The sequence below is a fragment of the Nannobrachium achirus genome (assembly GCF_963921795.1).
Source record: "Nannobrachium achirus genome assembly, chromosome: 22".
NCBI classification, from domain to species: Eukaryota; Metazoa; Chordata; class Actinopteri; order Myctophiformes; family Myctophidae; genus Nannobrachium; species Nannobrachium achirus.
The window spans coordinates 30,039,168-30,057,567 of NC_137829.1; the positions used below are offsets into that span (position 1 = coordinate 30,039,168).

The 18,400-nt window shown below is 43.0% G+C and overlaps 1 protein-coding gene across 1 annotated transcript in view; it reads left to right on the forward strand.

The window, feature by feature from the left end:
• The window catches only part of cerkl (CERK like autophagy regulator), a gene marked incomplete at both ends in the record, with an annotated part of 76,091 nt that overhangs the window by 48,090 nt on the left and 9,601 nt on the right, over positions 1-18,400 (forward strand). The window contains 3 exons of the mRNA XM_080752834.1: positions 8,419-8,550; positions 11,154-11,217; positions 15,710-15,864. Coding sequence (XP_080608960.1) covers positions 8,419-8,550; positions 11,154-11,217; positions 15,710-15,864 — 351 coding nt within the window. The remainder of the gene's footprint in view (positions 1-8,418; positions 8,551-11,153; positions 11,218-15,709; positions 15,865-18,400) is intronic.

Below are 18,400 nucleotides of genomic sequence, written 5' to 3' on the forward strand. Positions count from 1 at the left end.
GTCCTTCACATGAAAAAGTTTGAGAACCACTGACATTGTAGTCTCTCAAGAACAGACTAACTGAGCTCCAGCTAAGTGAAAAGGACTTTTTCTTTGACGATGGCTGGCCAGATTGCTGACATAGAAACATAGGTTTTTTTTAAAAAACGAATTTTCATGATTTTTCAAAAATAGCAGATCTACAAGCTCGCAGCGCGGCACTCGGTGCCGTGCTGTGAGCTTGTATATCTGCATACACAAGCTTTAGAAGGCAATGGTAGCCAATCAGGAGGGAATATGGGAAATGGGACAGATCCATGTTGATGACATGACTTTAGAGATACTGTGTACCGTTTTACGTGATTTTAGGGCAAAATCTGTAGGAGGTGTCCTAAAATGTGTTTCGCAAGAATCTGCCTCATGATGGCGCTAGAAGAGGGCCATGTGAGAAATGAGGGGTGGAGGTTGTGGTTTGGCAGCCAAGGAGTGTGTGCGCAAAGTTTGGCATGGATAGGGCAACGGTGGCGGAGATATGAGTAGGGGAAAAGTGTCACGTGAAGCGACGTGACAGACAGACTGACTGACTGACAGCCGGTGGAGGTTTTGCTAGTAACTGCGACATGACGGTCGCAATCACAATAATGATGTAGTAATAGTATTATAGGTAATAGTATGTGGTAGTAATAGTAATGTGTTGTAATGATTATGCTATGTGGAATGTCTTAGTGTTTCATGTTTTTTTTATTTGGTCTTTATTTCATTCTATTTCTGAGGAGACATGGTCCTGTTTGCACAAACTGTTTCTTTTTAGCACAAGCGACAGAACACATGGCTATTAATAACTATGTGCCTCTGCCTGAATGTGTGTGCATGTGTGCGTACGTGTGTGTGCATGTGTGCGTGCGTGTGTGTGTTAAATGTTAAACATTGACTTAGTTTCCCTGAAGTCATTCATTTAATCAAAGTATCCATAGTGACTGGACTGGGAGACATCTCCCTCTGTGTGCGTGCGACGTGCGTGTGTGCGTGCGTGCGTGCGTGCGTGTGTGTGCAGGGGTGTCAATTGGGTATGGCAGGGGTATGCAGCTGCCATACCCTGGGTTCAGGGGGGAAAATAAAAGTTACTTTTAAATATAAATCCACAAATGTTTCTTTTTCTATCTGTGCTGGTTATTTTTGTTAATTGTGGCACGTTTACTAACATGCCAAGTTTAGCTGCACTTGAACAACCGTTCCAGGCTGCCATATCCAGCCCAAGAAACCGTTGAAACGGGGGGAAAAAAATGTACTTCTTAAAATAAATATATCATGCCTGTTGCTAAAGTATGGCAACATGACTTCGCGCTTGTGCAAGACACCAGTCATGTTGCCATACCTTAGCTTTTTCTGAACTGACGCCACTGTTGTTGGCTGACTGCATAAACAACATGGATCTCCATCCTTTCAACCTTTTATGTTTTTTTCCCCTCGATGAATCTCCTACTTTGTCATAAAACAGTGTCGTGCAAAAGGGAATTTGTAGAGCTGCTATATCCACTATAAGTGAAAAGTGTTTAAAGGGATATTTCACTTTCAAAAACACTTTTGGACATTTTATCGTCTAATCGGGCTTTTATGAACACACTGAACAGTTTTTAATTTGCTTGGTTCAATATTTAGATATTTGATGTAGGCTAAATGTTATCCGGCCCTCCAGGCCCAGGGCCTCTCCCACCCATTGTAGCTTCAAACTCCATTTTAGATTCATTAAAAACACCCATTATTATTATTTTTTCTGGTTACTCATACTACCCTCCTAATACGTGAGCAGGCTGTGTTTTATCGATAACTTTTTCCATTTATTTTTAATATTCTTTTATTGTATTTAATTTGTCCATTTTCCCAAAGAATTATTAAAAATAACTGAAAATGGTTATTGAAAAAAACACGGCCTGCTCACATATTAGGAGTGTTGTATGAGTTATCAGAGCAAATAATGGGTGTTTTTAATGAATCTATCATGGTTAAAATGGAGTTTGAAGTTACAATGGGTGTGTATGGGGAGAGGCCCTGGGCCTGGAGGGCCGGATAACACTTACATAAAATATCTAAATATTGAATCAAGCAAATTAAAAACTGTTCAGGGTGTTCATAAAAGCCTGATTAGATGATAAAATGACCAAAAGTGTTTTTGAAAGTGAAATATCCCTTTAAGTATGTCTGTTTTTTTTGTGTTTTTTTAACGTGTTGATGTATTTTCACTACGGGCTATTTGAAAATGTGTACAGCGGCCCCAGGTGTCCTAACATAGTGATTCTCAAACTTTTTATTTATTTCAAGGACCCCCAGTTTGACATGGATTTCACCACTGTTCCCCATTCCATGCCATTGTTCAAATCTCTTGGACCCCTTGGAATCATTTGTACTCCTGATGGTCTTTGGACCCAACATTGAGAACCAGTGTTGTAGTCACATAGTCCAGATCAGTTCACACACACACACACACACACACACACACACACACACACACACACACACACACACACACACACACACACACACACACACGCAGGTGCGTGCGTGCAGGAAACCTGTGCAAATAAGCCGAAAAGCTTACTAGGATCTCTGTTTAGTTGACCTTGTACCAGTGAACTGTACTGTCATGAAACTGTACCTTTTCCTATGCAAACTTCTAATCAAGTCTTCAATCAGTCAATCAAATGCACGCACGCACACACAAAATCACACACACGCACGCACGCACGCACGCACGCACGCACACACACACACACACACATGCACACACAGAAAATCACCCAGAAACTCCACTCTCCATCAGGATTAGTTACCATGACGAGGACACAGCAACATCCTAGCAACGTCATGGCAACCTGCTGAGCTGACATCTGATCACTGCCTTTCACTCTGAACATCTTTCTTTTATTTCTAACTGCTTATCTTTCTTCTTCTTCTTTCATTTCTTCTCTCTGCCATTGGCTCACTTTAATGTCTTCTCTCTGCCATTGGTTCTTTTTAATGTCACAGACATTAGTGGCGTTTCCTAAAGCCGTTTTTTTGCCTATTAAAGGTATATCATGATTTTTTCTTTTTTTTTTAATAATTACCCACTTTTCTGAGCCTAATTATTCCCAAAACTACGGATTACAGAAAAACCACTGAATGTTGAATGTTCGTTTTTTTTGGGGTGTAATTGAGGTCAGGAAACATGAAAAAAGCCCCCCTGTGCAAATAAGCCGAAAAGCTTACATTATAGAGCAGTGTTCCCAGATTTTAGACAAAATTAGACGTTTGCCCGTGTTCAAGTGTATCAATACTTTTCTTTTTTTTCCGAACTATAAATAAATAAGACTTGAATGTCTTCTTTTGGCTAATCCTCAGCGGATCATTCATCTTTACGATGCAAAGCAGGAGTGAACAGACTAGAGATGGGACGATATGAAAATGTCATATCGCCATTATTGTGACAAAAGAAACCGCGATTTACGATATTATTGCAATAATCAAAATCCATTATCGTGGGGCGGAACATTTGCCAAAAAATAGCAGATCTACAAGCTCACAACGCGTCATGTTGCGACGCGCTGTGAGCTTGTAGATCGGCTATTTTTAGGCAAAGACATTTGATAGAGAGTGAAAAAAAGACTGTATCAAGTGCGTTATTTCCAGGTCCGTTTTACCAATTATAGAGGGTTATAATGGTACCGGATATGCAAATAAAAGGTGAATTGATCCCAGTGCATGACGGAGGACGATATCACGATAAATTACATCTCCACAATACGATTATCTTGAGTGTTTTTTTATCACGATAAACGATAATATCGCGCATCGACCCATCCCTAGAACAGACAGGCAGGAGCAGAGCAGGTCTAATGCACAAGTATTTATTCAAGAGAACACACCAGTGGTTCTCAACCTGTGGGTCGGGACCCACTGGCCCAGGAACCCCCTCAAGGACCCCACTTTGAGAGCCGCTGCTGTCTCTACTCCATCAGTCTGACCTCTACAACAGTGGTTCTCAACAGGGGGTCCCCAAATTATTTTGGGGGGTCCCCAGATGTTTAACTTAATGTGCAACATTGTTTTCTCACTCAACAGTAAACAAACCAATATAAAGTTTGAGTGTATGCAGCGTATCTGCACATTTCTAAATGACAATTTAATAAAGACCTTTTTAAACATTCATAAAATTGTCCAATATTAGAGGCAGACATTGTGAAAATAGCCAATCTACATGCTCACACCGCCTCGGCTATTTTCACAACGGAATAGGTCGAGTCAAACTATATGCCAACTACAACAATTCCAATGCTTGTGCAGAGTGTGTGTGTGTGGGGGGGGAGGGGGGGTCCCCAGTTCAAATATGATTCTTTTGGGGGTTGCAGCCTGAAAAGGTTGAGAACCACTGCACAAGATGACCAAAACTGACACATTACAGAACACTTATAATCTAGCAAGGGAACAGAATGAATTGTGTGTCTATGCGGTACATACAGGGATAACTGGACACATGTTGACAGAACTACAATCAACACACGATTGGCTGACGGACTAACAGGACACAGCTGATTGGCTGACAGATTAACAGGACACAGCTGATTGGCTGACGGACTAACAGGACACAGCTGATTGGCTGATGGACTAACAGCTGATTGGCTTAGGGACTAACAAGGAACCAAGGATTTTGTGGTTCCCGTTCCGAACCAACTTTTACGGTTCGGAACCAACTCGGTTCTCGGTGGAAAAGCTCACCTCTGGTTCATCCCATAGGTGGGAGAAAGAACCCGAACCGGTTCTTTGCCAGTTGAAAAGCGCCCATGGTGAACAGTGCTGGCACAGTGGAGGATAAAGGTATTATAAGAGAACACACAGTAAGCATGTCAGACCTTCCATACTGTACTGAGCTGTTGTTACCTCCCAGCAATTAATCTATTGAATGAACCAAGCAACATTACACTCAACCAATAGTCAGGAACTCAAGGATCAGATGAGATTCTGTAGCCTGGGTGCCAGCCTGTTCGCTTCGTTCCGCGATCTGTTTTGTCTCTGGCATCACAGTCTGGAAAGCCTCCTATCTCCAAGCGGAGGTGGGATATAGAAGCGGGATTCACACAGCCGTGGCTTCCGATTGGTCTTTGGTGATGTCTGTCAAACACACCAGTGTGTATTGGCTGGCTGATGACGCAGCTACCCTAACCCTACTCTGATTCGTTGGAACAACACCACGTGGCTTTCCAGCCACCGCGGCTTCCGATTGGTCTGTGTTGCGGGGCGGAACAAATACACCAGTATGTATTGGCTGGCTGATGACTTAGCTACCCTAACCCTACTCTGATTCGTTGGAACAACCCCCAATCAGCAACGTCCTCGCTACGTCACAACGGACGTTCAGAAATGCAAGTCAACTGAGTCATTTCCAGACTGTGATGCGAGGGACAAAACAGATCGCGGAACGAAGTGAACAGGCTGGCACCCACTGTTTTTACGAAACAGTGCTTCCAACGTCTCAGAGCTGAATAAGACCCAACGAGACCAATGCTCTGTTAATGCGGTGCATTTCGGTCCTCTGACCTGCGCGGCAGTAGTGAGCTGACACAGTGATGGCGACGGCAAATAGTAAAAAAACAAGAAGAAATGGAGTCTCCATCCGGAGGATTATTTTTCATTTCGCCCTAGAAATGTATTTTAATCGTGTGGTGGGGTGCTCAGACCGCGTCCACTAGAGTAAGCTTTCAACTGTCCACTGATACCTTTGGTTTGGTGAGGGGCAAAACAGTTTTTGTTATTTTCGGACCAGACGGCGGTGTTTTCCGGTTTTGCCAAGAAATACGGAGGTAGAGGAACATAGCGTTAGGGAGAACTCCACTAACGCTATGGACCAGAGCTAGGAAAGGATCTACTGGAAGATACCATCACCATCCTGGTGTTGGAGAAGAGATTCAGACAATAACAAAAATACAAAGGCCTTACAGTCCCAGAAGACTTCTGGATATACCACGCACGCACGCACGCACGCACGCACGCACGCACACACACACAGATCCCCAGTGTAGCTTAAATCCCGGTAATCATTAGGCAGATTTAGAGACCGCATTAGAACTCCCTAAAGACTGCACAAATCAATACAAACACACAAACGCACACGCACGCACGCACACGCACGCACACACACACACACACACACACACACACACACACACACACACACACACACACACACACACACACACGGATGCGCAGTATGGTTCTGGGTGTGGTATATGTCTTAATTAATTCATGTCAGTTAATTTTAGGTTAGGTACTGCAGGTCCTTGTCCATTTCTTTCCTACATACAGTAAGCCTATAGTATTTTGGGTGGATATACCTTCACCTTTTACATTTTTACCAGTTCTAACTGTGAATACATTTAGGCCTATTTTTTTCGGATATTTTCGGATATCACCCCATCTCTGTGTGTGTATGTATGTGCGTGTGTGCATGCGTGCGTGCGTATCAAGGGTGTAGTTGTCCCGATTTAAAATGAAGCAAACACGGAACTGAAAGTTCCTATGATTGGCCGCTAGTTGTGCTGTTCTGGTACCAGAAGCAACATGTTCTCTATAGGATTCCATTCATTTTCCCTGAACTTTATATTTGATTTTCTTACATTGTCATAAATACTTTATTGCGACCGTCAGGGAGCAGTTTACTATGAAAACCTCCACCGGCCGTCCGTCCGTCCGTCCGTCCGTCGGTCACACGTCACACGTCACACCTTTGCCCTGCTCATATCTCCGCATCAGTATGACATCACACCACATGTGTACACAAACCTTTGTGTACGTTGCTGTGGCAACAGTCTGTTGTTGCTGGTCTGTTAGTGTACGTTAGCAACCACCTTAGCAACCATGGTTTTACCCTAGCAACCAACTGTTTACCCTAGCAACCAACTGTTTACCATAGCAACCATGTGTTTTTACCCTAGCAACCAACTGTTTACCATAGCAACCAGATACGCAGAGCAGGGATCTCCATATATGGGCATAAACAGGTGACATCACACTGATGTCAGATACTCAGAGCAGGGATTTCTCCATAATATATGGGCATAAAAGGGATTCTGTTAGGGATCTCCATATATGGGCATAAAAGGGATTCTGTTAGGGATCTCCATATATGGGCATACAAGGGATTCTGTTAGGGATCTCCATATATGGGCATAAAAGGGATTCTGTTAGGGATCTCCATATATGGGCATGAAAGGGATTCTGTTAGGGATCTCCATATATGGGCATAAAAGGGATTCTGTTAGGGATCTCCATATATGGGCATAAAAGGGATTCTGTTAGGGATCTCCATATATGGGCATAAAAGGGATTCTGTTAGCTGTTAGTGATCTCCATATATGGGCATAAAAGGGATGCTGTTAGGGATCTCCATATATGGGCATAAAAGGGATTCTGTTAGGGATCTCCATATATGGGCATGAAAGGGATTCTGTTAGGGATCTCCATCATGGGCATAAAAGGGATTGTATCCCAGATGATGCCCTGTTAGGAGATCCACACTAACAGAATCCATATATGGTCCTACCGACAGCTGCTATAAGCCAACCCTGGCGATAAGGTCTGAGTCGAAGAAATGCTTCTTTCCTGGCAAGAATTGCCCCTTTATACTGTAGGGCTCGTTTGTGTATTGTATGACATCACGCCACATCATCGGCTGAGGACTGTGTGATGTCATCATATCTCCATATATGGAGACATAAGTTGCTCATGCCCAAATATGGGCTGGTGAGGTCAGACTTAGTGTGATGCGTAGCTATCTCCATATATGGAGATTCAACTTCAATGAGTAACCATGGCAAACTGTCAACTGCCCGTATGTCTTGATAATTGGTAAAACAAACTTTTGGCCTATTTGTGGAGATAAGCGACCAACGGTCGCTTATCTCCCGATTAGGGAGTCTTACTGGTGGTTCCTGTCGGTAGTTTAAAGCCTTGTTTCAATCACCATGATATGCGTTTTGTGAAAATATGGTCCAATTTGTTATATTTTATGTTATAGCAGGGTATGCTGTAGGAGGGGCTTATGATCATAGGCTTGTGATTCTTCTTTTTCGTGTGCTTTATTTTTCGGCAAACTCAAGGCAATGTCCCATGTATCCCTGCGGTTGCATGTGACCGTTGTCAGCCAATAGCATTCCTCTGATACCATTAAAACAATGATGGCGACACCCATGCCAAGGGCCTTAAAATCGTCATTTTCGCTGCATAAAAACCAATGGTTTCCCACTCTCCATATTTTTTACAGTCTATGGTGTGTATGTGTGTGTGTGTGTGTGCGTGCGCGCGTGTGTGTGTGTGTGTGTGTGTGTGTGTGTGTGTGTGTGTGTGTGTGTGTGTGTGTGTGTGTGTGTGTGTGTGTGTGTGTGTGTGTGTGTGTGTGTGTGCGTGCAGGCTTCTCGGCGCGGCCCAGACGCGTGCTGGTGTTCATCAACCCTGGCAGTCACAAGAAGGAGGCGGTGCACATCTACAGACAACACGTCGCTCCACTCTTCAACATGACTGACCTGAAGACTGACATCACCAGTCAGTACCTCTGTCTGTCTGTCTGTCTGTCTGTCTGTCTGTCTGTCTGTCTGTCTGTCCTACTGTCTGTCTGTCTGTCTGTCCTACTGTCTGTCTGTCTGTCTGTCTGCAGGGGTGTCACACCAAATGCTGGGCCCTGGGTACAAGGATTCACTGTGGGCCCCCCATGAATGGGAACGCAATAATATTATGCATAATTTTGTGCTTTAACCATTGAAAAATAGCAGATATACAATAACAGATATACAGCGCGGCACCGAGTGCCGCGCTGTGAGCTTGTAGATCTGCTATTTTTGAAAAATCGTGAAAATGTGTGCAGGTCTTATTTTTGACACGATTCTATGAATGTCTTCTAAATCCTTCAAAGTTTTTTTTTGTTTCTATGTCAGTGGTTCTCAAACCATTTCATGTGAAGGACCCCCAAAATGATATGTATTTGGCCACGGACCCCCATCTCAAAATTTCAGTTTAGTTTATTTTTTATTTTTTAATACACATATTCAAAGATTTGCACATATTTTCACGTCTTTTCAAAAATAGCAGATCTACAAGCTTGTATATCTGCTATTTTTCAATAGCTAAGTGTGACGCCCCTGTCTGTCTGCCTGCCTGTCTGTCTGCGTATTATTTTAAGGGTCTATGACATAGACCCTTAAAATAATACGCAGACATGTGGCCCATGTATGACATAGACTCTATGTCATACATGACATCACTTAATTCAGGTTAATATCGTAATAGTGATATATTATTGATTTCGGCTGTTCCAATTCCAAATGTGCAAACATGACCCACTTTAATTACTCCAGTCTATGTTATTAGCCTAATGACAAGTATTTCAAAAAAAATCCTTTTTATGTCGAATGTATTTGTATTTAACTTCATGAAGTTAACATAAGTGGGCTATAAATGCATTTGAAATGAAATAAAATGGTACTTTTCAAGATGCCAATTCAAAAATAGCTAAAATAGCAGATCTACTTAGCTCCACACTTTTTTGCTGGTAGATCGGCAAATCGAGAGATGGAGTATAGGGCATTCATTTACGAAAAAGGTTGAAACACAAGATAACTGCCCGATTGTCAGGATCAGTTCAGAGGATCCAAAAGACAGCGAAGGTTAACTGATTCCTTAAAGTCACTGGTTTAACAGGGCATAGGCAATGATGTATTAAAGTCACTGGTTAAACAGGACATAGGCAGGTTTAACAGAACATAGGCTGGTTTAACGTGAACATAGGCTGGTTAAAGTCACTGGTTTAACAGAACATAGGCAGGTGCGAATCAAAAACAGTAACAGAAACCAAACAGAACCGTAAACCTTGACAAATACAGCTATACTGAAAGGCACATGTCAGACAATTACACAACTGAACGGCAGAAACCTTTCCTAAAAGTCCAGAACCCAATGAGAGCATACAGTATATAACCCAATAAGGGCATACATAACCCAAGCTCTGAGGAGCTAGCCAACCGTGACTGTAAAGGCAGGAAAATAGATAACTAAAGAAGCAGGATCAACACGACAAAATAAGATCACGAATACATGCCCTAATACACAAGTAACACTCCCTAAGGTCGAGTAGTGACCGCAGGGAGTACCAGCAATATTTGACTATTTAGACTTACCTAAAGATTTTCTTTTTTAAATGGCAAAAAAGAAAGACGTCAACATATAGCCTACATATGAGGCATGGTGGGGACAGACATTAATTGACGATAAATATTGCGTGTAGGCGAGCATAATTGCATGTAAACTTACAAGCAAAGGCTCTTCAAGCGTGACAGCGTGACACAACTGCTGCAGGTTTTCACACTAAACTGCTCCCTGCGGTCGCAATGACATAGTGAACAACAGATAGTCCTAAGTCCTAATAAGTCCAAAACTTAAATAAGGACAGTAGTCAGAAGCATATCATAAGTCAGAAACATAAGGCGGACAATCAAAGTCCCAGGTCGATAGTATGCAGTGTGGCCCTCTGGAGTGAGTGTGGAAATATAGTGGTCCTCTCCATCATTTAAGTAGCCCACCCTAGTCTAGTGTGGTGTGTGTGTGTGTGTGTGTGTGTGTGTGTGTGTGTGTGTGTGTGTGTGTGTGTGTGTGTGTGTGTGTGTGTGTGTGTGTGTGTGTGTGTGTGTGTGTGTGTGTGTGTGTGTGTGTGTGTGTGTGTGTGTGTTCATAGGTCTAAAGGTCAGAGTTAATGGCAGTCCCCAGTCGCTAGGTAACCTGATCCCTGCTCCTCTCCTCTCCTCTCCTCTCCTCTCCTCTCCTCTCCTCTCCTCTCCTCTCCTTTCCTCTCCTCTCTTCTCCTCCCCTCAATGTGTGGTTAGGTGATCCAGATGGTTTCATATCATTGCCCCACTTTAATGTTTCTCGGACACGTTTTTTGTGTGTGCGTGCTTGTGTGTTTGTTTGCGTGTGTACACACGCACACGCACACGCGCACAACACACACACATACACACAGTGCGCCTGAGTGAAAACTCACTGGTGTTTTTTGCCATCCAACTCTTGTCTCTGTCTCTCTCTCTCTCTCTCTCTCTCTCTCTCTCTCTCTCTCTCTCTCTCTCTCTCTCTCTCTCTCTCTCTCTCTCTCTCTGCAGTAACACAGAAGAAGGGCCATGCTCTGTCTGTCCTGAAGGAGTGTAATCTGGATGAATATGATGGGTATATATATATCTGTCTGTCTGTCTGTCTGTCTGTCTGTCTGTCTGTCTGTCTGTCTGTCTGTCTGTCTGTCTGTCTGTCTGTCTGCCTGCCTGCCTGCCTGTCTGTCGTATCTGTCTGTCTGTCTGTCTGTTTGCACTGTGAACTTAGCTTACAGCTGATGACAGATTTGCTGCGTCACCCGTTGAAGTGTTAGATCAACACAAAGAAACATAGAAATATTAAGGAACATGTGTTGCCTTGGGTTAAAAAGGCTGGATTCAAAAGAAGCCGAGCGCTCATCAGATGCAAAGGAGACGTGGTGACGGCAGAGTGATGCTGTTTTCCTCCCAATCTGGAGGAAGCAGGCTTACAGCTCATCCACACCGCCCGTGATGCGACGCGACGCGAGCGATGAAATCTCAATAAAATACAATTTTGTTTCAATGAGGACGTCCATGACCTTACCGCGAGCGACAGCGCGTCGTGCCGTGCAGTGGTGTAAAGTAACTAAGTATATTTACTTAAGTACTGTACTTAATTACAACTTTGAGGTACCTGTATTTTACTTGAGAATTTCCAATTTCCAATACTTTTACTTCTACTCCACTACATCTCGGATCCAAATGTTGTACTTTTACTCCCCTACATTTATTTGAAAACTTTAGTTACTAGTTAGTTTCAGATATAAATTATAATATAAAAAAAATATATACATTAACCACTTTATCCTTTGGCTAGAAAATAGCCGATCTACAAGCTCACAACTCGTTGTGAGCTTGTAGATCTGCTATTTTCAACGCATCGTGCCACGACGTCGTCCACCCCTCCTGTTTTCACTCGCGGAGTCTCTATTTGAGCGAGGTTTCGCGGCATCGTCCATAGGGGTAAATGGCCATGTCCCGCCCCACAAACACTTTTTATTATTATTTATTTATTTGATTGGTTCAGGCTACGTCGCAACGCAAAGGCTGAAGCTCCATATGCGGACAGTATTCCGCGGGACATCGCGTCGCTTGCTCGCGTGCAGTGTGGATAAGGTGTTATGGTGTTGTCTTGTTAAAGGGCTATTACACTTTTAAAAAAAAAAACTTTTGGTAATTTCATCGTCTACTCAGGCTGTTGTGAACACCCCAGACAGTTTTTAATTTGCTTGATTCAATATTTAGATATTTAATATACATTTTATCAGACGGGTGTTTTTGATGAATCTATCTTGGTTAAAATGGAGAGTGGGTTTGTATAGGAATGGGCCCTGGATGGGGAGTGTCCGATACAATGAATATCAAATATCTAAATATTGAATCAAGCAAATTAGAAACTGTCCATGGTGTTCACAAAAGCCTAATTAGATGATAAAATGACCAATAACTTTTTTGAAACTGGAATATGCATTTAACTTTGTATCTCCAAGTTTCAAATTTGTACGTTCTTTCGCAAAGTAAAGCCATGCTTCATCATACAAGGACATCGCACAAAAGTAGTGAAAACAGCAGATCTGCAAGCAGTGAAGCACATGCTTGTAGATCGGCTGTTTTCACTAGTTTAAATCATTTTTTTCTCACATTAACTCCCTCATGTCATTTACACATGTGTTTGATAGATTAATAAAGAAAACTGGGAAGGCACTTAAATTCAGAAGTACGTTTATGAACAGCATTTCATCTGAATCCTCCCATGTGACCGATCATGAAAATAAAACGATTCATTCACTCTACAGTGATATAGACGCACTGCACCGTGTGTGTCAGTGGTGTGTGTGTGTGTGTGTGTGTGTGTGTGTGTGTGTGTGTGTGTGTGTGTGTGTGTGTGTGTAAGCGGCTTTTGTATTCATCCCACATAATGCTCGATGTGCTTAACTCAGATTAGCCTTACTAGGCTAGCTGCTCATCAGCTAGACTGAAGGTGTGTGTGTGTGTGTGTGTGTGTGTGTGTGTGTGTGTGTGTGTGTGTGTGTGTGTGTGTGTGTGTGTGTGTGTGTGTGTGTGTGTGTGTGTGTGTGTGTGTGTGTGTGTGTGTGTGTGTGTGTGTGTGAGAGAGAGAGAGAGAGAGAGAGAGAGAGAGAGAGAGAGAGAGAGAGTGTTGTGTTGTGTTGTGTCTGTGCGTGCGTGCGTGCTACAGTGTCTGAAGGATTTGCCTGAAACCTACATTTGCCAATTAGACATGTTGTTGTTGTGGAGACGCATGCAGCCCTGTGCTAATCCCTGGGTCAGTAATATTATGGGATGTCAGGAGAGGAGATTAACTGCAGTCATCAATGAACAACAGAGCAGGAAGACAGTAGGAAAGCTGACAGGCATGACACACTCTGCTTTCAACTAGATTGTCCGGTATTGTCTTAGACCTGACCCTATATCAGGGGTCTTCAACAGGGGGTCCGGGACCCCTAGGGGGTCCTCAGAGTTACAGGGGGCCCTCCAAATCTTTGAGTGATAGAAACCTCCTTTTTTATAGTAACCACTTGAACCCTATTCTGAGAACTTAAGCCAAAAATTGCAGATCTACAAGCTCACAGTGCGAGCTTGTACTGTACTATTTTTGAAAAAATCTTTTGAAAAATAAATCTTTGAATATATCTTTTTAAAAGGGAACATTTGTAACTCAAATATGTGCTTCTGGGTGGTCCCTGGAACAACATTCTGAGATGGGGGGTCCGCGGCCAAATGCATGTATTTTTGGGGGTTCTTGACATGAAAAAGTTTGAGAACCACTGATTTAAGCCTCTATCAGAGTCTAGGGTGAAGAGCTATGCACTCCACTGCGTTGTAGTTTCCTAGCTATCACCTAGGCTTTGTTATGTATTTTTAAGTGATAACTAGAAAACTACACAGAGGTGAAGTGAATAGCTCTTCACCCTGGACTCTGATAGAGGCTTAAAAAGACGGATTTAGAGGACATTTATAGAATCGGGTCAAAAATATTCAAAGACTTGCACAAAATGTTCAACATTTTTCAAAAATTTCTAACCACTTGAACCCCAGCATCCATATTCTGGGGGAAACATTAGCCAAAAACAGCGGATATGCCTCAGTCCTGTTTGTGGAATTCACTCAGCTCCCCATTCAACAGCCATTGTCCCAGTCTGTCTGTCTGTCATTCTGTCTGTCTGAGGTGTACTTAATTACATGTAGTTACGATGGGAACTATGCACGAGAACACATTGAATTCACTTCTTTACTTGTGTAAAGCTGTGACGTGATGTGATAGTAAAGCTGATTCTACTGTAGGTAAGTACTTAAGTGTAGTGGCTATTTGTCAACGACAGTGAAATCAAAAGGCCACTGAGGGCACCGGGGAGCCAATCTTACACAGATGTCAGGGAATGAATCCATAGATTGTCCAGCCAGAAAGTGCATTTTGTTTGTGGTGTTTATTTCAGCTCTGGAACGGTACAGATGTACCTGCTGGCCTGCCTGCGTCACCTGCTGGTAAAACACCAGGGGTGTCGTTGTCCCCATTTAAAATGAAGCAACACGGAACTGAAAGTTCCTATGATTGGCCGCTAGTTGTGATGTTCTGGCACCAGAAGCAACATGCTCTCCATAGGATTCCATTCATTTCCCCCCAACTTTTACATTTGATTTTCTTACCTTAATAAACATTGTAATAAATACTTTATGGTTCCTGTCGCTACTTTAAAGCCTTGTTTCACCATGATATGAGTTTTGTGAAAATATGGTCAAATTTATGTTATATTTGATGTTATAGCAGGGTATGCTGTAGGAGGGGCTTGTGATCATAGGCTTGTGATGATTCTTCTTCGTGTACTTTATTTTCGGCAAGCTCAACACAAATGTCCCATGTATCCCTGCGGTTGCACGTGACCGTTGGGAGCCAATAGCATTCGAGATGGTATCATTTCTACCAATGAACGTTGATTTCTACAATGATGGCGTCATCCATACAACAGCCAAAAAAGCTTCATTTGCGCAGCATAGAAACCAATGACTTCCCACCGTCCATATTTCTTTACAGTCTATGGTAAAAACCATGTACCCTCCTCCCTGTGCTACTGACTGCCTCTGAGTGCTCATCAGTTAAATAAACCCAGCTGTGCTCCCCAATTGCCCATGACCTTCAAAATAAGAGTATAGTGTAGGGATTTACAGATTTACATGTAAATGGCAAATAAATGGCAAATTACGGAATAGCTCCCACACTTAAGTATATCCCCATGTCTCTGTGTCAGGGTGGTGGTGTGTGACTAAATCTCTCTCCATGTATGTGTGTGTGTGTGTGTGTGTGTGTGTGTGTGTGTGTGTGTGTGTGTGTGTGTGTGTGTGTGTGTGTGTGTGTGTGTGTGTGCGCGTGCGTGCGTGCGTGCGTGCGTGTGCGTACGTGCGTGCGTGCAGTGTCAGGGTGGTGTGTGTCCATGTACTGTATGTGTGTGCGTGAGTGCGTATCAGGGTGGAGTGTGTAGAATCAGACTAATGTACACCTCTCCATGTATGTATGTGTGTGTGTGTGTGTGTGTGTGTGTGTGTGTGTGTGTGTGTGTGCATGCGTGCGTCAGGGTGGTGTGTGTAGGGGGAGATGGTTCCGTAGCAGAGGTCGCTCACGGCCTGGTTCTCAGGGCTCAGCTGGAGGACGGGGAGGAGCAGGACAGTTGGACGCTGTCTGACCAGGAGCCTAGAAGAGCTGCTCTACCGCTGGGGATCATACCTGCTGGTATTAACTATATATCAATATCTATATCTATCTATCTATCTATCTAAACTCAGCACAAAAAGAAAGGAAACATGAATTCGGTCCATTATATATCTGTGTTTTATATAACACACGTTTGGCTGTGTTGCTCATTCCACGAATGCCAGATCCTTACAGTCTTTACATTGTTGTAAAGGAGACAAACCAACGATAACAATGATATCAAACACAATACCATTTGGCATAAATAAAGGGGAGATATAATGGACCAAATGTTGGCAAATCTGGGGCCGGCGCTACCCACACTGGCTGTGATGCTCATTCCATGAATGCCTGATGCTTACAAACTGACGATTCAACGATAAAAATTATATAAAACACAATAGTGCTGGTTTTCATAGTTAACTGCGACCTACGGTCGCAATTACATTATGTCACTGGTCCTCTAAGTGGGGTTCGGGGTCCCCCAGGCATCCTTGAGGTTCCAGGGGTTAAACTGAATAATTTAAAGACTTCATCTCCTATTTTATTTCTCGGCTGTTTGATAATAGTGTTTTTTTTATTTTTTATTTTTTTTATTTAAATAGGGATACATTCAGTACAGTAGGGCAGGCTATACTATCATAATACAGCCAAGCTAATGTTTCTCCATAAACTGATACCTGATTATGCTCATAATGAGGTTACATAGACAGTATGCACGGGGTTAAGCAGTTCAAACGTACGTTTACTTAACGTTGCTTAGCAATGACAGCTGTGTGTGGTAGCGAATGGAAGCCAGGGTCCATGCAGCCATGCTGGAAACCTATCTACTCACTCTGTGTCTCACAGGAGGGCTGTGGACAGTTCAGAAACCTGTCTACTCACTCTGTGTCTCAGAGGAGGGCTGTGGACAGTTCAGAAACCTGTCTACTCACTCTGTGTCTCAGTGGAGGGCTGTGGACAGTTCAGAAACCTGTCTACTCACTCTGTGTCTCAGTGGAGGGCTGTGGACAGTTCAGAAACCTGTCTACTCACTCTGTGTCTCAGTGGAGGGCTGTGGACAGTTCAGAAACCTGTCTACTCACTCTGTGTCTCAGAGGAGGGCTGTGGACAGTTCAGAAACCTGTCTACTCACTCTGTGTCTCAGTGGAGGGCTGTGGACAGTTCACAAACCTGTCTACTCACTCTGTGTCTCAGTGGAGAGCTGTGGACAGTTCAGAAACCTGTCCACGGCACTCACTCTGTCTCTCCGAGGAGGGCTGTGGACAGTTCAGAAACCTGTCTACTCATTCTGTGTCTCAGTGGAGGGCTGTGGACAGTTCAGAAACCTGTCTACTAACTCTGTGTCTCAATGGAGGGCTGTGGACAGTTCAGAAACCTGTCTACTCACTCTGTCTCTCCGAGGAGGGCTGTGGACAGTTCAGAAACCTGTCTACTCACTCTGTCTCTCCAAGGAGGGCTGTGGACAGTTCAGAAACCTGTCTACTCATTCTGTGTCTCGCAGGAGGGCCGTGGACAGTTCAGAAACCTGTCCACCAGTGACATCATTCATTTCATGGAAACTGCTGGCTTAAGCATGCTATAATGCATACATTGTTCTCACGTTAATATAAATCCAAATAAAACATTTGAAACCTAATGATGACGTCACTGGTAGTTTGTGTCCACAGCCCTCCTGTGAGACACAAGTCTATTAGTGAGGACCATGCAGATAGCTTGAAAATGGGTGAAGTCGTCCTTTAATGAACTTTTACTGATTTAAAGCCACACTGCTGGCATTATCTACCCAGAAATACATTGTTGGTTGTGGTGATGAATCTTTGTAATATATTGTGATATTAAGCAATTTCATTTTTAGAAGCACGTGGTTAGAGTTAATCCTAACCTATAATTGAGTACCTGAGAGAGTCTAAGTTGATATTAGTTTTTTTTTATATAGATATTTTTTGATTTACCAGATTGTAAACCACAAACTAGTCATTTTTAATCTGTTAAATTGTTAATGCACTCCCCCCTCATTTTGTTCAATTGTCTGTTTTAATGTTATCTGCTCCCTTTGTCTGCTGAATATTGCTTCTACGGATTGTACTGTTGTTCCACAAACTGTTGGAGATACTGGGGAGTGCATTGAGAATTTAACAGATTCAAATCTTCTAGTTTGTGGTTTACAGTCTGGTAAATCAAAAAAAATATCTATAATAAAAATGTTAAAATATGGACTGTTTTTCGTCTCAGGTACTCAATTATTGATGACAGATTGTGGTATTGCTACGTTTATTTAAGTACATAAAAAGAAATGGGACCACTGCACACCTGTTGCAGAGAGAGAGAGTGCGTGCGTGCGTGCGTGCGTGCGTGCGAGCGTGCGTGCGTGCGTGCGTGCGTGCGCGTGTGTAAACACAGTAATGAGCAGCAGCTATCTGGGTCTGATGAGTTCTGTCTGACATGGTGGCTCATCCCTCTAATCATTAACTCTAAATCGTCTGCTCTGGTCTGTGTGCACACAGACAAACACCATAAGGAGTTAATAGATCACCAACCATGGACTTCCATTTTGTTCCCAAATAAAGGTTTG